Source organism: Neofelis nebulosa, chromosome 1, assembly GCF_028018385.1.
Source record: "Neofelis nebulosa isolate mNeoNeb1 chromosome 1, mNeoNeb1.pri, whole genome shotgun sequence".
Classification (NCBI taxonomy): Eukaryota; Metazoa; Chordata; class Mammalia; order Carnivora; family Felidae; genus Neofelis; species Neofelis nebulosa.
The window spans coordinates 26,051,953-26,074,973 of NC_080782.1; the positions used below are offsets into that span (position 1 = coordinate 26,051,953).

At 38.9% G+C, this 23,021-nt stretch overlaps 1 protein-coding gene across 2 annotated transcripts in view; it reads right to left on the reverse strand.

Annotated features, from left to right (window-relative positions):
• The window catches only part of GOLPH3 (golgi phosphoprotein 3), a 50,109-nt gene that overhangs the window by 2,045 nt on the left and 25,043 nt on the right, over positions 1-23,021 (reverse strand). The window contains exons 2-3 of one of the 2 annotated variants that reach the window (XM_058716642.1): positions 14,399-14,530; positions 8,086-8,200 (exon numbers count right to left, since the gene is read on the reverse strand). In XM_058716642.1, the coding sequence (XP_058572625.1) occupies positions 8,086-8,200; positions 14,399-14,530 (247 nt within the window). The remainder of the gene's footprint in view (positions 1-8,085; positions 8,201-14,398; positions 14,531-23,021) is intronic. The other variant, XM_058716649.1, reaches the window with a different exon arrangement.

Below are 23,021 nucleotides of genomic sequence, written 5' to 3' on the forward strand. Positions count from 1 at the left end.
CTTGTCAACTAAACCATGAACCTCTTGAGGGCCAGGCCTTTGGATTCTAAGCACCCGTCACGTTTTCAGGCACAACAGTTACTCAAAGGACCAAATTGAAAGCAGTCTTCAAACCAGGTACCCTAAGGTGCAAATGAGCTAAATACTAAATACATTCAGCCTCCCTCCAGCTGTTGTCAAAAAGCAACCAGAGCAAAATGTTTCTTTTCTATTTAGAAACACTAATGTGCAATAGAGACACAAAAGAAAAAAAGTTTCCTGATTAATATACTATTCCAGAAACTGCTACATAACAGCCTGCAAAGCTAGGAAAGCCTGTTTGGACAAGGCTGTTCTTTGATAACAAATTAATACAAAGCCTATTCTAGAAGGACAAAACACTTTCACCATTTTAATCTGGTCACCTATGCACATTTCCTTTCAAGACAGAAATATTTAAAATAAAACCAAACAATTTTCACGAAGATAATTTTTTTCTCTACAGAAATACTGGAAGGAAATGTATCAAAATATTAACCCTAGTTTTCTCTGGGATAATGTGTGACAAATTTTCTTTTTTGTACTTTCTATATTTTCTGAATTATCTCTAAGGAACACATAACAATTTTTTTAATTTGAAAAAAATACTACAGCAATTTTCCAAACTGGGACGTGTTAAAGATCAACCACGGGCACTTTTGTTATATGAAAAAGCAATAAGGTTGAAAAAATTGTTTTAATGTTTATTTATTTAGAGAGACAGAATCCTAAGCAGGCTCCATGCTCAGCGTGGAGCACGACGTGGGGCTCAATCCCACGACCATGCGATCATGACCTGAGCTGAAATCAAGAGCTGGATGCTTGACCAACTGAGCCATCTAGGCTCAAGGAACCCCAAGGGTGAAATTTTATAATATTAAGAGAAAACAAACTGTATTGTCTACTACAGGACCCACTAGCCACATGGGACTATTAAATTTAAATAAATAAAAAATTCAGTTCCTCAGTTGTACTAACCATGTTTCAAAATGTTCAATAGCCATGTATGGCTAATGTCTACTTACTGGACAGCAAAGAAACAGAACATTTCCATAATCACGGAGAGTTCTAGTGAAGAGTGCGATCTTAAAATACATTACTATTTAGTTGACCATAAGCAGAAGTATTTTATCATATGACTTAATAATAAAGAATATGGGGCTAGGATAATCAGGCCTGGACTTCTACAATTAGACCCTTTGGCCTTCCATAAATAGAAACCTGGATAAAATATATGAAACAACTGCTTTCCAACACTAGTCAAAAGGCAGTCCAGAGCTGTGACCCTTGAGAGAAACCTAAGTGAGCCATACTTTTGCCCAAGCTTACTATCCGATAACACGTCCCAGGGAGCAAAGCAGGACAGAAGACCTCAAACAGAGCACATAAGTTTTAAAACAAGCAGAAAAAAAATTTTAATTGAAAATTTAAATTAAACAAACTAGAAAAACAGAGATCAGAGTTCCAAGACGGCAAGGCAGCTGAAATACAAAGGCAAAGTACTGGAAAAGAGAAAGCTATGCAGAACAAGAGCTCTAGAAACCTGTACGGTGTTCCTTTGAGTCTGGTTGAAAACAAAGTCACACAAGTTAAGATGAGAAACTCTGCAGGGGTAGGCAAAGAAAAATTAACCAAAAGCTGTAAGCTGAACAACTGTAAGTGTTCACATGAGGCTGGGGAAAATTTGCGTGCCAAGTAGCCTGAGTGGAAAGGTCTCACTGAACATCCAAGATATTCAGAAGGGACTCCAGAGGATCACACCTTAGTACTAGGCCTAAACTAGCCTTTGAGAAAAGGCTATTCTAGACCTGGCCCAATAAAGCTTAAAAACAAACTGATCCACAAGTAACTTAATTGCCTATCAAAACAAATTTCAACATTCTTTAAACAACAGAATCCGGCATTCAACATAGCATTCACAATGTCCAGCAACCAATAAAAATCACTAGACTTGCAAAAAGCAGGAAAATGTGACCCAAACGGGGGGGGGGGGGGGGGGGGGGGTGTTCAACAGAAACAGTGAACCAAATTAGACATGACCCAGAAATGACAGAGATGATGGGAATTCGCAGACAAGGACTTTCAAATGACAATTATAAATTTCTAAATAATTTAAAGGAAAACCTGAATGCAATGAAGAGAAAATAAGAGCTATTTTTTAAACGCATGATCTGGAAGTGACATTCTGAATTTATGATTCACTCTATAAAACTAGGGACTTGAAAAAAAACTCAAATAATGAAGGGCTGGTGCCATGAATTATTAAATTGAAGTCATCTCCTGCATTAAAAATATATATATATATTCTTTTCCATAAAAACCCAAGCTTCCAAAAAAAGAAAAACAATCATTGCATTCAATTCCCTTGGTAACTTTGAAAAGGAAAAGAAAAAATATTTGGGGCCCTATTAGATTTTAAAACCTAATAGTATAAAAGAGAAATGTAATTAAATAATAAATTAAATTCTACTTATTTCAATTTCTAGTGTTAAAGAAACCCATACCTACATTTAATGTTAAGAAATTATTAAAAGTTACTTGATGAAGCATTACTGCCTAACAGTCGTACCAGGCGAGCTCTGGAGCCAGGCTGGTTACATGTGAATTCCAACCTGGTCATTTACTAGCTGTGCAAACCTGGGCAACGTTTCTTACCTTCTCCATTCCTGTTTCCTCATCTGTAAAGTCAAGATAACAACTCTACCCACCTCATCAGGTTATTATGAGGATTAAATGAGTTAAAGACATATCCAGTTCTTAGAACAGAGCCTGGTAACAAGGCTAGTTATTATTTATTCATGCACAGAATCAGCACTCTGAAAGAATTTAATGTGTTCATAATGGCCTAAAAAAATATTAGGAACTAAGAATACAAATGTAAGTAAGATATTTCCAATTCTGAAAAGTTTTTAAATCAAGTGAAGGAAATAGATTCATAATATAATTAACAAGCCTGGCAAGAATAAGATGCGTAGGACCATAAAAACAGTATGAACAAGGAGCCTAGAGGGAGGAAGAAATTATTTGGGTTTGATGTAAGGGGCATTTCTAGGGAAGTTTCCGGGGAAAGAACTTTCAGGTTCAATCCTGCAATCCAGCAGGATTCTACATCCCATGAAACAAAGAGGAGCCTGCATTACAGGCAAAAGAAACAACAAAGTGGACAGGCAGTGACTACATGCAGAACATAATGAGCCCTGAAAAGGAGGTACACGTCTTTCCAAAATGTTACGACTTTGATTTTTTAAATGTTGTACCAACCCACTGTCCTCCCCAACTAATGCCTGCCTGCTGTACCTTTCACCAGACAGATTGGGGTTTGTTTTCTAGTATCATCGGCATGTGGTAGCAGCCTAAGACACTAAGCTAGAATTGGCTAGGTTGTGTTTTCTGACCGTCAGAAATTTAAATAAACACAAAATAATCAATAGCAAATTTATGTAAAAGCCCATAAAAATTATAGTTCAACTTTAAAAATAACTGTGTTTATATAGTAACTGGTCAATTATCAAACAAGCACTTTTCCCTAGCAACTCATCAGTCAAATAGAAAGGTATTTATTCCATGCCCCCAGAGGGTATCTTGGCTATCTAGTTCCAAAAATGGCAGGGGGAGGGGGGGCAGAGGGGCGGGCGAAATCAAGATTATTCTGAGAAGCCCATAGTTAAACTTCTCTTTACAGATCTAAAAACACAAAATCCCTCTAATGCTGCTTTACAATGAGTTTTTTTCATTCTCATGGGAAATCAATGGGATTAGCAATTTACAACTCTGTGCTGAAGTCATACTGAGGTTTATCCTCACTGTATGCAAAATTAAATCTTATATATTACAACCAATGGAACAAGTAATGCTCATGAAGTTCGTGTGAGAAATTTCTCAATTCCAAAATATGCTAACTTACAATTTAGTGTTACTGCTAAAAATGAGAAGAGTCTAAACACAGACTTACTTCAGATAAGGCATTCATTCCATTTATGATTGGACCTTCTTCTGGCTATAGTTAGTTTCTGCCTCAGAGGAAGTAATAAAAAGGGACTCAGACATCATCTCCCTTTGCAACAACTTCCTGAGAAGGGCAAATCTCTCATGCTCACTCCAATAAAAAGGTTATTCAGACTACCTCAGATATTTGAAAAACGGAAATCATGTGCAGAAGGCTGAAATAGTGCAGGTAATATGCAGATGTTGTTTACTATTTTTTAAACCCCCCAAAAAGGTACAATAAAATAACTGAGTGGTGAAAGTGTCTTGGCATCCTGACATTTCTGCCATTTATTTTAAGAAATAATAATAAATTAAGCTAAATCCAAAGAACAAAGTCACCTCTGAGATTAGCGTACTTAAGGCACCGGTATAAACTGGGATGGGAGGGTAGCTGGATGAGTGAAAACACAATTAAGATTTCCACCTAATTTAAAATGTATAGAATGTATTTGTAGTTCATTTTTTTGTAAAGGAAACTGAGAAGTCTATGCAGAGAGGACACGGTTCTTTATGTCCACTGCCCAAAAATTACTTCAGTGAAAATGACACACTGACAGGTACCTTAATAATTTTGCTGCAAAAAACTTCTATATTCCTTGACTTGTGTTACAAAACCAAAAGCAGCTTTGTTCATACATCTGGCAGTCTAGTGACGCCTTGTGATCAAACCGATCAACTACAAGTCTTAAGATTTCAGAAAGTCTAAAGCATATTAACAACACTAAGTAGTATTTGCCTCAGACATACGTATATTTGTTAACTTTTAAATTAATGAGATATGTAACTGTTTGAAACAATTGGCAGTTTTAGCATGTATAAAAGTACAGTGTAAATAATAATATAACAAACACTTGGGGCCTCCTACCCCGGGGAAGTCAGGCCCCACTGTGCACTTAAGGTAACCAACCACCAGACCAACATGCTCTCTTCTTCACATATAATCTCAACTCTGCACATGTCCCTCAACAATGCAGCACAGTACCTAACTTCTAAAGGCCAAGCAGCAACCCCAGACAGGCCCACCAATCTCACCGCTCCCTCTAACCCCTCTGAACAAGAGCACTTCCTTCCTTCTGTCTCATTCTTACCCTTTAAAGACCTAATCCAAGTTTTGCTTCCTCCTCCAATTACCATAGATCCCCACAATTTCTCTTCTCTGAGCGACTGTACTTTCAGAGAACCATATTGTTAAACCTTAATCAGTTATCGAATTATTACAAATACGCAAGTGTTTCCCAAATGGATTTTAAGATTCTTCAAGCACTTCCTTGTTCACAGCACCTGTCAGTATAGTGATAAAAACTGGTATTTGCCACCACTCATTACCTGGAAGCAACTTAACATTTTAAGAATTTAAAATTCAACAACTGAACATTTAAAAATGGTCAAAATGGTAAGTGTTATGTTGTGTATGTTTTACCATAATAAAAAATATGCTTTTTAAACAAAATCAGCAAGGTACTAACAGTACCTTCCTGGGGCAGAAAACAGAGGCTTTCTTCTTTTAAAAGAAATGTACTTTTTTCTCCTCTCATTCTGGATTCTCTCCTTTTAAGCTGAAATTACAGGTCATTTCCTAATATGTCCGAAACACATAACTGAGATGCTACAGGTGACATTCTAGCATTTACAGCCACTCTAAACTTCAGAGGGTACTGCTTTTTTTTTTTTAATTGCCCTAAGTATTAGCCTCACAGTTTATCCAAATTCCTAATTCAAATGGACACTCTGAATTCCCAACCCAAATGGACACTCAGAATCATTTGCTGAGAATGAAACGGCCTGTGGCTGACTCACAGCATGAGTGAGAAGTCCTAAGGCTTCTGGGGCTTTGGGGTGGCTTGTTTCCACAGCTTAGCCTAGCCTAGCCTACCTTACCCAGTACCAGGTAGCATGAGATAATTTTGAAAACTATTTTGTTTCACAAAATCTTAAGTGTATTTAAATACTTCAGAGAAAGTTTTAAAGACTTCTGCCATCTCTTCATTCTCTTCCATCAGGGGAGAACAGTGCAAGAGAACAGCGCAACTTGATTCAACAGCACGGATATTGAGTAGTGACAAGTTACTTTCATAAAATGTTACAAAACAGGTAAATTTAAGATGTAGCCACCACCTTACAAGTTGAGATTCACTCTCCCAGCATGCCATACTTGCATCCCCTACTCCTTGCATGCTTACTTGCATGATATGTATATTGTCAAAGGAAATTTAGTTGTGTAAGACAAGTTAGTAAACCAAATGCCGATGTGCCATTAGCACATATGATATAAGTTTATATGAAGAGACTGCTGGTAATGGAGGGGTCTGAAAACATGTCCATGGTGTTAAGTGGCACCAAAGTGGGTATCAGTAACGTTAAGACAAGACCCAACTACATTCCATTAAAGAACACTCTGACTTACCTGCCAAAAAAAAATAACTTTGAAAAACCCTGTTTTTCGTCAGTGGAGAACTTAACTACAAATTCTAATCTGCACCACCAGAAGTGGTAATGGGCCAACAGCAGCAGCACAACATGAGCATGACACAAAGACTGCTTAGGCCAGTGATCTCCTGAATGATCCATCAAGGTACAGCTAGAAATTATCAGCACTTCTATTTTTATCTGAAAAAATATTTGCTAATACTGAATATCTAGAGTTAACGTTAATGCCCTCACTGAGTCTCTGTCAGTGGCCATATGTCATCAACAGGCATAAGTGGAAGGCTAACCCAAAGAGGACTGACAACATGCTGGGCAATGTGACATACAGTACTGGTACATGCTAAGCAAGAATCTAGTTTTAATCAAACCCTGATCAAATGGGCAAAGTAATTTTTTTTTCATTTTTTTTAACGTTTATTTATTTTTGAGAGGGAGAAAGAGAGAGAGCGTGAGCAGGGGAGGGGCAGACAGAGGAGACACAGAATCCAAAGCAGGCTCCAGGCTCTGAACTGTCAGCACAGAGCCTGACACAGGGCTCGAACTCACGAACTGTAACATCATGACCTGAGCCGAAGCCGGACGCCTAACCAACTGAGCCGCCCAGGTGCCCCAAATGGGGAAAATTTCTCTTACTCAATGAAGTAGAAACCACCTTGATCAGAAGATCTACAAGACGATGGCCAAAAGAAAAATGTTCAAAATTAATGAAAACAATCTTGTAAGTTTGCTTTCCATCAGTAAAAAGAATGAACACTGCCCTAAGCATAAAGTGCCCACTGTTGTCCTATTAGCTAAGAATGGAGTATGTGTATTCAACTTTTAAATACACACAAATGCAAAACTCAAAATCTTTTACTGAAAGAACACCTCATAATAGAATTATTCTTAGAAACTGTTTTGTAAGTGGGAAAAAGAAATTACTTGTAAGAAAAATGACACAATGTTAATTACCAATCTCACAACATCTAAATGTTTTTAAAAGTTAAAGAGCAGTGGGGCACCTGGGTGGCTCAATCAGTTAAGTGTCCAACTTCGGCTCAGGTCATGATCTCATGGTTCGTGGGTTCAAGCCCACATCGGGCTCTGTGCTGACAGCTCAGAGCCTGGAGCCGGCTTTGGATTCTGTGTCTCCCGCTCTCTCTGCTCCTCCCCCACTCACGCACTGTCTCTCTCAAAAATAAATAAACATTAAAAAGAAAAACTTAAACAATGGTGGAAGCTCTAAGGAAGAATATTCTGTTTTACTGAACATGTATCTGCTTGTTAAAGGGAGTGAAACTTTTAAAACTACTATTTTCCCCATTCAGTGACTAATAACTTTTAAGTCTGCCTAAATAATAAGCTTTTGGCTATTTTGTGTAAGTTCTTCCCAAAAGGATTTTAAACTTTTGCAAAAATCTTTTTTTTTTTTTTTTTTTTTTCTTAAGAGACAGCAGGAACAGGAGAGAAGGACAGAGGGAGAGGGAAAGACTCTCAAGCAAGCTCCATACTCAGCAAGTAGCTCGGTTGCAGGGCTCAATCTCACGACTCTGGGATCATGCCCTGAGCTGAAATGAAGAGTCAGATGCTCAACCAACTGACCCACCCAGGTGCCCCTTTTTACAAAAATCTTTTTAACAGAATTCAGCTTTCAGTTTATACACAAAAGCTTACCACTAAGTAATTCAATCCAGTTCTGGACCGTTTCTGGAGGTTGCGTCTCCTTAACATGCTTTAGAGCTTCATCAAGAAGAACATCCCCTGTTGGAGCATCTGACTTACAGATCACCTAAAATGTAAGCAATAGGAATGAAATGATCACGAATTCTTTTTTCTGACTTCATCTCTTTAAATGAAAAACTTAATTATGCAAAAACTTCTTGAAATTCTTCACACAGTGTGAATGTTCAGATTTCAAATTAATTCTCTATTCAGAAATCCAACATTGAACCTAACCAGATTAGCCACAATCATGAATGAAAATAAAGTGTGCAAGAATTAGTAAAGACAAATGCTAGAAGAGTTGATACTAATTCTTTTCATTGCTAAACCTTAGGCTATTTAATCAAGAAATTCATTTTTTAAACATTTATTAGTTATAGAAATAAACTCAATTATATATAAAAATTCAGTATATGATAAATGTGGCATTTTACAGCAGTGGAGAAATGAATTTTTCAATGTTACTGAAACAAATGGCTAGCCAATTAGGAGTAAAAATGAAGTAAGACTTGGCTCCTCAAGAGCTTATGCCACAATAAAAGATAAAAATTTTAAATATGAAATATAATTTGGCAGGTGAGAAAGTTTTTTTTTCAAAATTGTGACAACTAGGAGCGCCTGGGTGGCTCAGTCGGTTAAACGTCCGACTTCGGCTCAGGTCATGATCTCACGGTTCGTGAGTTCGAGCCCCATGTCGGGCTCTGTGCTGACAGCTCAGAGCCTGGAGCCTGTTTCAGATTCTGTGTCTCCCTCTCTCTCTCTGACCCTCCCCCATTCATGCTCTGTCTCTCTGTCTCAAAAGTAAATAAATGTTAAAAAAAAAAAAAAAAAATTAAAAAAAAAAATTGTGACAACTAGCAGAACCTTGAATATACCAATAAGTTTGGTAACACAATTGTTACACTACAAAACTTTTTAAAGTTAAGATGGTTATAGACTCACTCCATCTAAAAGTGGAAAAAGACAAGACTGGGGAACAAGAAGAAAATGCTATTTACTGCTTTGGCCAAGCATTAGATTTCTGCAGCCTTCACGGAGTTCTTGGCTAAGAAACAAATTTCTGGTTGAAATTCTCTATAATCAAATTGTAATCTGCTATATTACTTATGTTACCTTTATTAAAACATTACAAAATCTAACTATTATTCTGTAAATGCAGCAATCTTCCCTTAAACTTATCCTCAACAATTGTCCTTACCTTTCTGTTCGATCTTCTGAAAAGTTAAAAAAATATATATATAATGAGATCTCTGTTTCTGAGACAGCATGACCCAACAGAAATATAATTAGAACAAATGTAAGCCACAAATTTTTTTAAACTTTTGTAATTATTTTAAAAAAGAAAGACACAGGTGAAATTAATTTTAATGTATTTGCTTTAACCCACCATAGCCAAAATATTGACATGTAACAAATATTTTTAAATTGAGATATTTTACATTCTTTTCCATAGTAAGTCTTCCCAACTCCAGTGTGTTATTTACAACATGCCCCAGATGCAATAGCCACATTTCAAGTGTTTGGTTCACAGACACCAGGTGGCTAGGGGCTACAGTGTTGGCAGATACGGAACATTTTCCATCATCACAGAAAGTTTCGCTGGACAGTGCTATTCTGGACCATGCTTTTAGTTAAGGGGTCAGAGAAGAAAAAAAGGAGAACCTTGGGAGAAAAAGTTGTATCTTTATACACTGTAGTCTTGCCACCACTTCTTACTTCCCACTTGCTCCTTAAATCCACTGCAATCACCTCATGCCCACCTTCTGAGATGGGTCTTCTATCAGGTCACAAGAACCTGGGTGTAGGTGGGGCTTTTTTATGAAATTCTCTCACAGATAGATTACTCTTCTTTATCACCTCTGTAATTATGCTACTCTACTTAATCTAATAATCTTTCACGTGTATTAAGCTTCCTAACTAGCCTCCCCAAACTATTTGTAGCCCTTTTCAATCCATTCTCCTGATTTTAATTTTTTTAATTTATTTAAATCCAAGTTAGTTTACATATAGTGTAATAATGATTTTGAGAGTAGTGATTGATCACTTAATTTATCATATATAACACTCAGTGCTGATCCCAACAAGTGCCCTCCTTAATGCTCATCACCCATTTAACCCATACCCCCTCAATGACCTTTCTAAAAGGCAAATCTTAGCTCAATGGTTTCTGCCTAAAAGTCTTCAATGTGTACAGTAAGTTCCAAACCCCTTATCAAATTTCAGCAATGTGTAGACCACTAGTAAATATGCTCTCCTTTAATTTCTATTTAGTGTATTTCTCCTTAGAGGAGAGCCTCATTCTTAAATATGAACAGATAACCAAGGATAACAAGATACTAAAATAAAACCTTCAACATGGAAGAGACCAAAAGACAGAAAATAAGAACTTCCAAGGAACAAAAGAAATTTTCAAAACAGCCATAATATCCTTAGAGATTTAAAGGAAGATATTACATCCCTAAAATAAGAAGGTGTGATTAAAAGACAAAACAAAGCAAAAAACAAAAACAAAACACACGAAAACAAGAAAAGGTCCCTGGAAATCAAAAACATGAGAGCCACAATAAAAAACTCAACAGAGGATTAAAAGGTAAAGGAGCCAAGAGAATGCCAATTATACCTCAATAAAGCTAGGAAATTAAGAAACAGAAAGAAAAAAGACTAGTCAAGAGGTCCACATCAAACTTATAGAGGTCTAGAAAATGGAGCACAGAAGATACAAAAATAGAAGAAAATTTTCTAAAACCAAAACTAAACACTTCTACGACGAAAGAGCCCATGCATAATAATTTTCAATATATGTGCTGTCACAGTGAGCACAGCATAATGAATTTTAAAAGACCCACATCAAGGGACAGCGTACAATTTCAGAACACCAGGGAAAAACAAAAGATCTGAAACACTTCCAGACTGGAAAACAAGTATCACACAATGAATGAAAATCAGAAGGGCACCAGACCTTAACAGCAACTGTGCATACCAGAGGACAATGGGGAAATGACTTCAAAATTCTGTGGGAAAGTAACTTAAATGCAACATTCTATTCCCAAACCGTCAAATAAAAATGAGGTAAAGAAATTTTCAGGAATGCAAAGTCTCAAAACATTTCCTCCCTCCAGGATAGAAAAACAAAAAATACTAGATCCAGAAAACAGGGGGTTGAAAGCAGTAAAATATGACAGGAAGTTCCAGTAGCACCAAATCATAACCAGTCCAAACCAATGTACTTGAACATTTGAAAATTAATAATGCTAATTTTTTTCCAAGGGAGCATGTGAGAAAAAAGAGAAAGCTACATAGAAAAGATTTTTTTTTTAATTTTTTTAACATTTATTTTTAAGAGAGACACAGAGAGAAAGAGGGGTAGAGGCAGAGAGAGGGAGACACAGAATCCGAAGGAAGCTCCAGGCTCTGAGCTCGAACTCACGAACCCTAAGATCATGACCTGAGCTAAGTAGGACACTAAACCGACTGAGCCAACCAGAAGCTCCAAGATTTTTTTAAAAGAAAATTATGAAAACTCTTAAGAAAAAAAAAAATGAAAGGAGAATATAGGATCTGACATAACTCTGCAGGCAACAGTAACATAATTATAATACTATAAAGTAATTGTTCTGGTTTTGCTCAAAATTACAACATAACCCTATTAGGAAAACTGGGGGTAGAGATAAGTAGTATGTGAGAGAGCCAAATATTCACCTTTCCTTTTCTTTTTTCCTTTTTTCCATCTTTCTTAATAGAAAGTAAACAGCATTTCAAAGTGACTTAGCAAGAGATGGCAGGGGCACCTGGCTGGCTCAGGCAGACAGCATGTGACTATTTATTTTGGGGTTGTGAGTTCGAGCCCCATGTTGGGTATAAAGATTACTTAAAAATTAAATCTTAAAAAAGAGAGAGAGAGATGGCAGTATAAACTCATTAGAAATATGGAGAAAAATGCCAAAAGAAATAACTAAGAGAACAGCAAGTTAAATAGTGGTCCCCAAGAGGTGTTCATGGCCTAACCCTTGGAACCCTTTACTTTTCAGCAAAATCCCTGTAGATAAGATTAAGTTAAATTAGATCTGGAGACGGTCTGGATTATCCAGGATTAATTAGATCAGGATTAGCTAGGAATGAAAGCATCCTTATAAAAAACACACAATGCAATGAAAGCGTCCTTATAAAAAACACACAAAGGAGAGACACAGAGGAGAAAGGAGTGTAAAGACAGAGCACAGAGATGCAGTCAAAAGTCAAGGAAACCCTGGAGCCAGCAGAAGCCAGAATTAAGACACAGTATCCTTCTTGAAGCCTTCTATGAGAGCATAGCATATGCTGGCCTCCAGAACTGAGAGAATAAGGATCAGCTGTTTTAAGCCATCAAGTTTGTTATAATTTGTTAAGGAGACCCTGCAAAACTAATACAAGGACTAAGAAGGACTGCCTCTCAGGAGCAGGACTAAGAAGTGGGGAAAAGTGAATAGAAGATTGTTATTTTTTGTTATAACTTTTACAATTTGATTTTATAACTATTAATATGTATTACTTTAATAAAATCCATCATTATTTTTAGGTCAATAAATTAAATCATATGGAGTATTTTTCCAAAAAACATATCAACCACCTAGTTAAGGTCACACCAACAATGAACTGAAACAGAAAGCCCATGAGGTAGGGAACATGTGTCTCTTGGCCTCCACTGTACTCCCAGGGTCGAGCAGTGTATGGTAGACTTAAGCACTAACTAAATATTGGACAAATAAACAAACGAACAAAAGAGCAAATAATCTGCTGATAACCAACACAAAGCTAGCTCTTATTCCCACAAAAAGAACCAGTATCAAATCCTTTCATTTTAGGTCAGGGCTTCATAACATTAATGTCAAATTGTTTATAATTACTATAATCAACAGCAACCTATGTGTATGTTTTATTGATAACTATAATGGCAAATTCTTAAAGTTTTCCTCCATAAATCTACGATTTCACAGTAAAACAGAATAAAATTTATATTCTGCTTTATGATACAGTTCTCTAAAACAGTAATTTTAAAACCAATCTCAGGCCAGCTCATATAACTCTACTTTGCATGACTAAAAGTAGATTTAATTTTAAAATCCGATGAGGAATATGTTCTGCTATACAATGTTTACTTTGCATATAATTTTCAAGAACATATAAAAATGGCTCTCTTTCCTATAGGATTATGGCATATCAATCAAAAAACATTCAGTTTTGATCTAAAACTATGTAGATTTCTTGAAGATGCTGTATTAAAGAAAAAACAGTTCTGGGCACCTGGCTGGCTCAGTTATGCATCTGACTTCGGCTCAGGTCATAATCTCGGAGTTCGTGAATTCAAGCCTGGTGTTAGGCTCTGTGCTACAGCTCAGAGCCTGGAAGCCTGCTTTGGATTCTGTGACTCCCTTTCTCTGCCCCTTCCCCGCTATCTCTCTCCCTCTCTCTCCCTCCCTCATAAATAAGCATTAAAAAACTAAAAAAAAATTGAAAAGTTTTAAAAACATCTTGCCCCCCAAGAAACACAATGACAGACTAGAAGAGAAACAGTTTTGAGTATTTCAGACTGAGGATGGAGTTAAGAATCCTAAAAACTAGCCAAAAATAACGATTTATACAGCCTATCACACTAGAGAAGGCAGAGATCTAAAAAGCACATATTCATATTCTGCTTGGGGCGCCTGGGTGGCTTGGTCGGTTGAGTGTCCGACTTCGGCTCAGGTCATGATCTCACAGTCCGTGAGTTCGAGCCCCGTGTCAGGCTCTGTGCTGACAGCTCAGAGCCTGGAGACTGTTTCAGATTCTGTGTCTCCCTCTCTCTCTGCCCCTCCCCTGTTCATGCTCTGTCTCTCTCTGTCTCAAAAATAAATAAACATTAAAAAATAAAAAAAAATAAAAAAAATAAAAAAAAAAAAAAAAGACCAACAGCCCATGGACAGTTAATTTGCACGATGACACCTTTGAGTTTTAAAACAAAATTATGTCAGGTCTTTCCAAATTATGGCTTTCAGAAGGAAAATGAAGTCTAGAGTCTTTCTGAATATGTGAGATGCAGTGGCCAGTGAACCTGACAATGAATTACATGAGTCATTATGTACAAAGAACTAAGAAACCAAAAATACAAAAAGGATATGGAAATAATGACTTCCAATAAAGTCTTAACTTTAAAATCAACTTCCTAGTTAATTCTTTAAAGGTATTAGAAATTTTCACTTTTAGTCAGCATAAACTCTTTAACAAGGATGTTATTTAGCACTCCTCTTACCTTTCTTGTTAACAGACTTTTACGTCTCATTCCACAAGCCTCTAGTTGTAACCTTCCTCTCAGTGCTAATTCAATTAACATACAGCCACGTAATCCAGATGATATACAGTCATTCCAAAATGATGTGTAACCCTAGTTTAAAAAAAACAAAAAGAAAAGAAAAGAACTAATTTATTTTGAATTCAGATTCAAAAACAAATATTTTTAGGCAAAGTTATTTCTGGTACCTTTTACCTTTATCTTCTCATTATAATTTTAAATAAAATACTAAAAACTTACAATTGTTATACATTACTAATCTAGAGTTTTCAGATGTTTATTGTCTTTTCACCACTAACCCTTACATGCAGTTAAACAAATATCTTTGGAAGTCAGAGGTTTAAAACTATGTCTCTCATTCTTCATTAAGTGTTTTCTAGGCTCTTTCAGATTACAAGGACCAGAGCTCACTCACGCAGTTAACCCCTGACTGTAGTTTATTATTAGTACATATGGGCAAGTTAAAAAGATCCAGGAAAACAATCTAGCCCATTGTAGCCTCAAAGAATATTGAAACATCATTCATTCTTTTTAGCATAAAAACAAAGTTAATTTTTTAATGCTTATTTATTTTGAGGGGGGAGGGCCAGAAAGAGAGGGAGAGAGAATCCCAAGCAGACCCCACACTCAGCACACAGAGCCTGACATGGGGCTCAATCTCATGACAGCGTGGAAGGATCACGACCAGAGTAGATATCAAGAGTCAGACGCCTAACCAACTAAGCCACCCAGGCACCCCCACAAGATTAATTTTGAAAAAATATATTAGCAAATTTATGTGCTGGCCCATGCCTAAAGCTCTGAATAACAAACAGTAAGGCAATCAGATGCTCCACCCTCACTCCAACAGAAATCTAAGGGCAACATGCAAGGTGGAAGAACCACCAGACAGAAGGAGACTGACAGACATCTAGAGATCTGGGGATACTCATATCAACCAGATGAAGTCTGGGCACTATTTGAGAGCAAATAATTGGGAGTCCTCCAAAATATGAAGCTATGAACTTTGCCAACTACTCATCTAAAGCCCCCTACTCTGGGGACACCTGGGTGGCTCAACAGATTACACATCGACTCTTAGATTTTGGCTCAGGTCCTGATCTCACAGTTGGTGAGACTGAGCCCCGCTTAGGGCTCCATGCTGTGTGCTAACAGAACACAGCCTGCTTGGGATTCTCTCTTTCCCTATCTCTCTGCCCGCACCCCCCCGCCCCCCCCCCCCCCGCTTACTTGCTTGCACGCACACTCTCTCTCAAAAAATAAAATAAACTTAAAAAAATTAAATAATAAAGTGCCTAACTCGGAGGAGAAAGGAGAACTTCTAAATGGTTCTCAGAACCTAGAAACATATAGTCTTGGTAGGAGGGAGAGCAGGCCAATGGATTCTCTGAGTAATGGAGGGTCTAGGATTAGGGAGGGACCTAGCCCTTTGATTCTGGCACTTGTTCAAGGTCAGTCTTGGTACTTTGCCAGGTCACAGTGGTCAGCCTGTATACAGATGGTGACTGACCATCAAGGTCCATGAGATTCCACTATCAACACAGGGACTTAAATTAGCCTAATAAACTACCACTCCTGAGGGAAAAGGCTTTGGGAAAGTGAGAATTTAGATTAAGAGAGCCACAAAAGAATAAACAAATTAGCAATTTAAACTCTTTTTTTCTTTTAAAGTTTATTTAGTGGGGGGGGGGGGGGAGAGGGAGGAAGGGGGGGAGAGATGGAGGGACAGAGAGAAGGAGAGAGAGAGGGAAGGAGAGAGAGAGGGAAGGAGGGAGGGAGGGAGGGAGGGAAGGAGAGAGGGAGGGAGGGAAGGAGAGAGGGAGGGAGGGAAGGAAGGAGAGAGGGAGTAAAGGAAGGAGAGAGAGGGAGGGAAGAAAGGAGGGGGGAGGAGGAGGGGAAGCAGAGAGAGGGGGAGGGAAGCAGAGAGAGAGAGGTAAGGGAAGGAGAGAGAGAGGGAAGGGAAGGGAAGGAGAGGGAGAGGGAAGGGAAGGAGAGGGAGAGGGAAGGAGAGGGAAGGAGAGGGAAGGAGAGGGAAGGAGAGGGATGGAGAGGGGGAGAGGGATGGAGAGGGGGAGAGGGATGGAGAGGGGGAGAGGGATGGAGAGGGGGAGAGGGGGGAGGGGGGAGAAAGGCAAAGGGGGAAAGGGGGGAGGGGGAGAGGGGGAGGGATGGAGAGGGAGAGGGAGGGAGAGAGGGGTAGAGGGAGGGAGAGGGGGAGAGGGGGAAAGGGGAGAGGGGGGAGGGATGGAGAGAGGGAGACGGGGGGGAAGAGGGGGGAGGGATGGAGAGAGGGAGACGGGGGGGTGGGGGGAGGGGGAAGGGGGGAGAGGGGGAGGGGGGAGAGGGGGAGAGGGGAGAGGGGGAGAGGGGAGAGGGGGAACAAACCCCAAGCATGACCTGAGCTAAAACCAAGAATTGGATGCTTAACCAACTGAGCCACACAGGTACCCCTAGGCTAATTTAAACATGAGGCAGGGGAAGCAGAAATTGACTGAATTTGAGAGAATACTTTTAAACTTAATAAACGATAGGGGTCTGATTAAATTAATACCGCCATAGGTTTAGTGAAGTGGCTACTGAGATCAGTTAAGTTACAGAGGTTAGGTAATGCCCACAGCCTATGTACCCATGTCACCTAAAGCCCTGGGAAGCCTGGGAATGGATTCCACATGAAATCAAAGTTACAGATATCTGGCTTCTACTGACCTGGACACGGAGATGGAGCTCCCAGGTAAGCCTCTAGCAACTGCAAACAACAGAGTGCACCTCATGAAGCAGTAACGGATGTGGACAGTACCACGCCCTGTCTGTCTACAAGTCCGGAAATTCCAGATGAACTGTACTGAGAAGCTCCCATTTGTTAGCTAAGGATGAAATTACGTCTCAATCTCAACTACTCCCAAGGTAACTGTGTATCCAGACCTTAGCCAACTGGAGTCTTTAACACCAGACTTTAAAAACTTACATGAAGTGAACGGCTTTTAGTCATTACCAGTAGAAAACATACAATTAAAATCACATGGGAAAGTGGACTAATCAGCACAGACAGTTCTGTAGCAAAACATGATCAGGAATTAACCAAGTTGGGAGAGGGGTGGGAGAGGAGGAGTACTAAAAAATGCAAGATTAAATTTAAAATTTTGAATGGTGGGGCACCTGGGTGGCTCAGTCGGTAATGTGTCCAACTCTTGGTTTCAGCTCAGCTCACGATCTCACGGTTTCGTGAGTTCAAGCCCTGCATCAGACTCTGGAGACTGCTTCAGATTCTGTCTCCCTCTCTCTCTGCTCCTCCCCCGCCCATACTCTGTCTCTCTCTCCAAAAATAAAAACTAAAAAAAAAATTTTTTTAATAAAAAATTAAAAACAGAGTCTCTTTTTGTGACGATGTTAACTAAATCCATTTTGGTAAACATTTCACAATATCTGTAAAACAAACCACCATTCTATGCTCCTTAAACTTACACAACAATGTATGTCAATATTTCTCAGCACTCTTGCGGGGGGGCGGGGGGGGTTAGTATCTCTAAAATTGGGATGCATTTCAAATAAGATGGTATTTTAAAGGAAATGCCACATTACAGTTATTGAGCCTAAACCCATGGAAGAGAGAAGAGACATGTGGCATAAGCCCCACATGTCCACAGCGGTGTAGTAATGACAGTTACCTGGAGTACTTAAAACTTGGTACAAGACTGGATGACTGAAACCACATCCAGGCATGCCATCAGTCCACCTGACTTCTCAGTGGAAAAGATTTTTTACAAGGGCAGGTCAATAACCACTGCCTGAAAGATTCAGTCCTCAGACAAACCATTACTCCCTGCAACAATTGCAAGAACTGTAGTCTAGGCGGGATGCAAGACATGATGTGTTTGCCCCATAAAAATATACTCTGTTAAGCAGGGCAAGCCAGCCACAATAAAAGTAACAGTTAAAATAGGTGAGGAAGACCCAGCAATATAAAGCAGTTTATGATTTGGCTCAAAAGGCACAACTACCTACATTTGCAGCCACGTTTTAAGAGAGTAAAGAAGTCCCAGTTATGATTATGTACCCAGTGACACCACACAGCTCTTACACTTATAAGTCAATAATCATTTCAGATCCCTAAATGGGTTTGAGATTCTACCACCAGCAATGGAGTACCTTCACGCCCTCGGTTAGTCCAAGGATAGGTACTCAACGTTCAGGGTCACACTGAGAGAAGACCACTGGCCAGACAATCAACTTACTGATGAAGCAGCAGCAGCTGCACTAGGAATACCAGTAGCCACAGGACCTTAAGGATCCCCCCCCCCCCCCCGCCCCCCGTTCACTGTAGAAGAAACACCTGGAGGTTAGAAAACCACAGCAAACTACTCTGGGGCCCTACAAGTTATCAGTTCCAATATCCTAAAAATACAAGAATGGGAGAGACAGAGATATTCCAAGCAGAGATAGGTCATAAGCTGTTCCCACAAAACCCAGAGAAACATGACTTCATTAGGTTCATGGGTCCAAAATAGGAGGGAACATACCAGAACAGAAAATGTATTAAGACCCTAACTAATATGGTCATATTGATGAACTAAAAAACCAACAACAGGCACATTTGAAGATTATACCATGTGCAGTTCACAAGGCCTCCAACAAAGAACAGAACAGAACACAAGAGACAAGAAATCCAAAGGTTCTGGAACCTAATTCAAAGCACCTCTACTTGCCTTTCACCATCTACTTTAGTAACAACAAATAATAACCAGATAAGTAGAAACTTTCCCAATGGGGTGCCAGCTAAATTAATTACAGAGTTGTACTTCAATCAATCTTTTGTTATTCAGAGTCCCCAGCATCACAGAGTCACTCAGTCAAATGGCCAAACTTTCAGGCAGATCTCATGAGAAGGTTGTGGAACATAAACTGAAATATGAATTACCTTATCATATAGTATGCCATTCAGATGCAAGGCAGTAAAAACAATGAATAATGTAATAACAAATGAGGCAGTGATCTCAGGGACATGCTCTACAGACATAATTCCCTTGATGGGCAGTTCCAAGGTCTAAGTTTAGGGGACAGAGTCTACAGAAAGCCCAATGGTGCTACACATCTAAGCAACAACCTCCAACACAGCTTATTCTCAGTGATAATATTTATTTGTATCTCTATTTGCCTGAGTCCCTCAGGTGGCTCAACCTGAGTGGGGGAAAGGGTGTTGTTTTACTGGGTCCCTAAAAATGCAAACACTGAGCTCTCACCATTCAAGGTATAAGCTCCAGAAGTACTTAATGAGAAGCATCTTGCTGTTTAAGAATCAACTCAAGTAAAAGTAGAACTTCCCTATGACCCAGCAATTGCACTACTAGGTATTTATCCAAGGGATACAGGTATGTTATTTCGAAGGGACACAGGCACCCCCATGTTTATAGCAGCACTATCAACAATAGCCAAGGTATGGAAAGAGCCCAAATGTCCATCGATGGATGAATGGATAAAGAAGATGTGGTATGTATGTATGTATATGTGTGTGTGTGTGTGTGTGTGTGTGTGTGTACACACACACACAATCGGCAATCAAAAAGAATGAAATCTTGCCATTTGCAACTACGTGGATGGAACTAGAGGGTATTATGCTAAGCAAAATTAGTCAGAGAAAGACAAATATCATATGACTCCACCCATATGAGGACTTTAAGACACAGAACAGATGAACACAAGGGAAGGGAAGCAAAAATAATACAAAAACAGGGAGGGGGACAAACATAAGAGACTCCTAAATATGGAGAACAGAGGGTTACTGAAGGGGTTGTGGGAGGGGGGATGGGCTAAATGGGTAAGGGGAATTAAGCAATCTACTACTGAAATCACTGCTGCACTATATGCTAATTTGGATGTAAATTTAAAAAAATAAAATTGAAATTAAAAAAGAGTCTCTTGTGGTTTGTTTCCCTCTCTTCTCTTCCCTCACCCCTTCCATATGTTCATGTTTTGTAATTAAATTCCACAAATGAGTGAAATCGTATGGTATTTGTCTTTCTGACTTACTTCGCTTAGCACAATACATTCTAGAACCATCCACATCATTGCAAATGGCAAGATGTCATTTTTTCTGATGGCTGAGCATTATTGCATTGTGTATGTATGTGTGTATGTTTGTGTGTGTGTGTGTATAGACAAAATCTTCTTTATCCATTCATCAGTCAATGTGGGCTCTCTCCATAGTTTGGCTCTTATTGATAATGCTGCTATAAATATTGGGGTGCTTGCACCCCTTCAAATCTGTATTTTTGTATCCTTTGGGTAATTACCTAATAATGCAACTGCCGGGTTGTAAGGTAGTTCTATGTTCAGTTTTTTGAGGCACCTCCATAATGTTCTCCAAAGTGGCTGCACCAGTTTGCACAAAGAACAGCATCCTAACGACAGAACCAGTCCTATGTATTGGGCTGTACTGCTGAATACCTGTGTCTCCTTATCTTAAGCTACTTTGAAGGGGTTTTGTTCAAGTAAGCAAGTAATTTCTAGTAAAGCTAAAAAGAATTTAATAAATTCTGACATGTATCTGTTAAAAGTCTCTAAATAAAGCAACTACAACTAAAAGATTTACACAGGCCAATAAATATTATGCATAGCTAAAAAACTCAAATCTGCATGCACTTAACATTTAATTGTTATTAGAAACCTACTCTGATTATGACTATAAGGGCAGCTGCATACTAGTAAACAAAAGGCAGTCCAATCCACCCACATTATCATTTGTAAGAGAGCAAATTAGGACTTATTAACCAAACAAATGTCACTTACAATTTAACTGCCACATTCCAATTAATCTCATCTAATTAGAAGCAAATTAAATCCAATATCCCCAACCTTACAAAGGTAAAGAAAAAAACAAAACAAAAGAAGCAAAAAAACACACTAAAAACAAAACCAAAATGGGGTGCCTGGGTGGCTCAGTCGGTTAAGTTTCCAACTCTTGGTTTCAGCTCAGGTCATGACCTCACGGTTTCATGAGTCTGAGCCCCACATCAGGCTCTGCTTGGGATTCTCTCTCTCCCTCTCTCTCTGCCCCTCCCCCACTTGTACTGTCTGTCTCTCTCAAAATAAATACACTTTTTAAAAATTAAACAACACACTAAGATACACATTAAAAAATATTTATATGGGGCACCTGGGTGGCTCTGTCAGTTAAGTGTCTGACTCTTCATTTCAGCTCAGGTCATGATCTCATAGTTCGTGAGATTGAGCCCCACACATCAGTGTGGAGCCTGCCTGCGATTCTCTTGCATCCTCTTGCTCTCTCTGCCCCTCACCTCACTCAAAAAAAAAAAAAAAAAAAAAAGTATTTACACAAAAGGGGAGTCTAGGTGGCTCAGTCAGTTGAGCATCCAACTCTTCATTTCAGCTCAGGTCATGATCCCAGGGTCACTGGATTGAGCCCCCACGCTATAGATTTTCTCCCCCGCCTTCCCTCTCCCCTGCTCACACTCGCTCTAAAAAAAAAAAAAGTATACAACAGACAAATCCAAATTGAGGGACATTTTACAAAATAACTGGTTAAGAACTAAAGGAAATCAGATTTTAAGAATCATAGGAACAAGGGGCGCCTGGGTGGCTCAGTTGGTTAGGTGGCCAACTTTAGCTCAGGTCATGATCTCACAGTTCATGGGCTGGAAACCCACATCAGGCTCTGTGCTGACAGCTCAGAGCCTGGAGCCTGCCTCAGGTTCTGTGTCTCCCTCTGTTTCTGTCCCTCCCCTGATGACACTTTGTCTCTCTCTCAAAAATGAAATGTTTAAAAAATTTTTAAAGAATTAAAGGAATAACGCAATGACTAATTAAGAAAGTTGATTCATCAAATACAGAATCTCAAGAGATGAGAATTTGAGTTAAAATTAATGACCTAAATGAAAAGTTCACAAGAAGAGTTCAACAGACTTGAAATGAAAGAAAATCAAGGAACATGAATTTGAAGAACAGCAAGAAAAAAGAAGAAAATGAGGAATGTCAAATATACTTCAATTAAAAAAAGAGAGAGAGAGAGAGAGAGAGAGAGAGAGAGAGAGAGAGAGAGAGAAAATGAGGAAAGCCTCAGAGACTAAGGTCTTTTTTTTTAATTTTTTTTTCCTTAATGTTTTTATTTATTTTTGAGACAGAGAGAGAGCATGAGCAGGGAAGGGGCAGAGAGAGAGGGAGACACAGAATCGGAAGCAGGCTCCAGGCTCTGAGCCATCAGCACAGAGCCTGATATGGGGCTCGAACTCACAGACTGTGAGATCATGACCTGAGCCGAAGTCGGACGCTCAACCAAGTGAGCCACCCAGGCGCCCCAGAGACTAAGGTCGTTAAGACCTTAGGAGTAAAATAGGAGTAAAAGGAAACTCAAAAAGAGAGAAAGTAGAAAAAATAACAGCTGAAAATTTCCCAAACCAGGTAGAAAATAATTCATCTAAGATCTAGATGCTCAACAAACTCCAAACTGGATAAACACAAAGAGATCACCAAACATAGACATCATAGTCAAACTGTTGAGAAAAAAAAAAGTATCTTGAAGGCAGCAAGAAAAAAACAACTTATCACATATAAGGGAACAATGCAAATTACC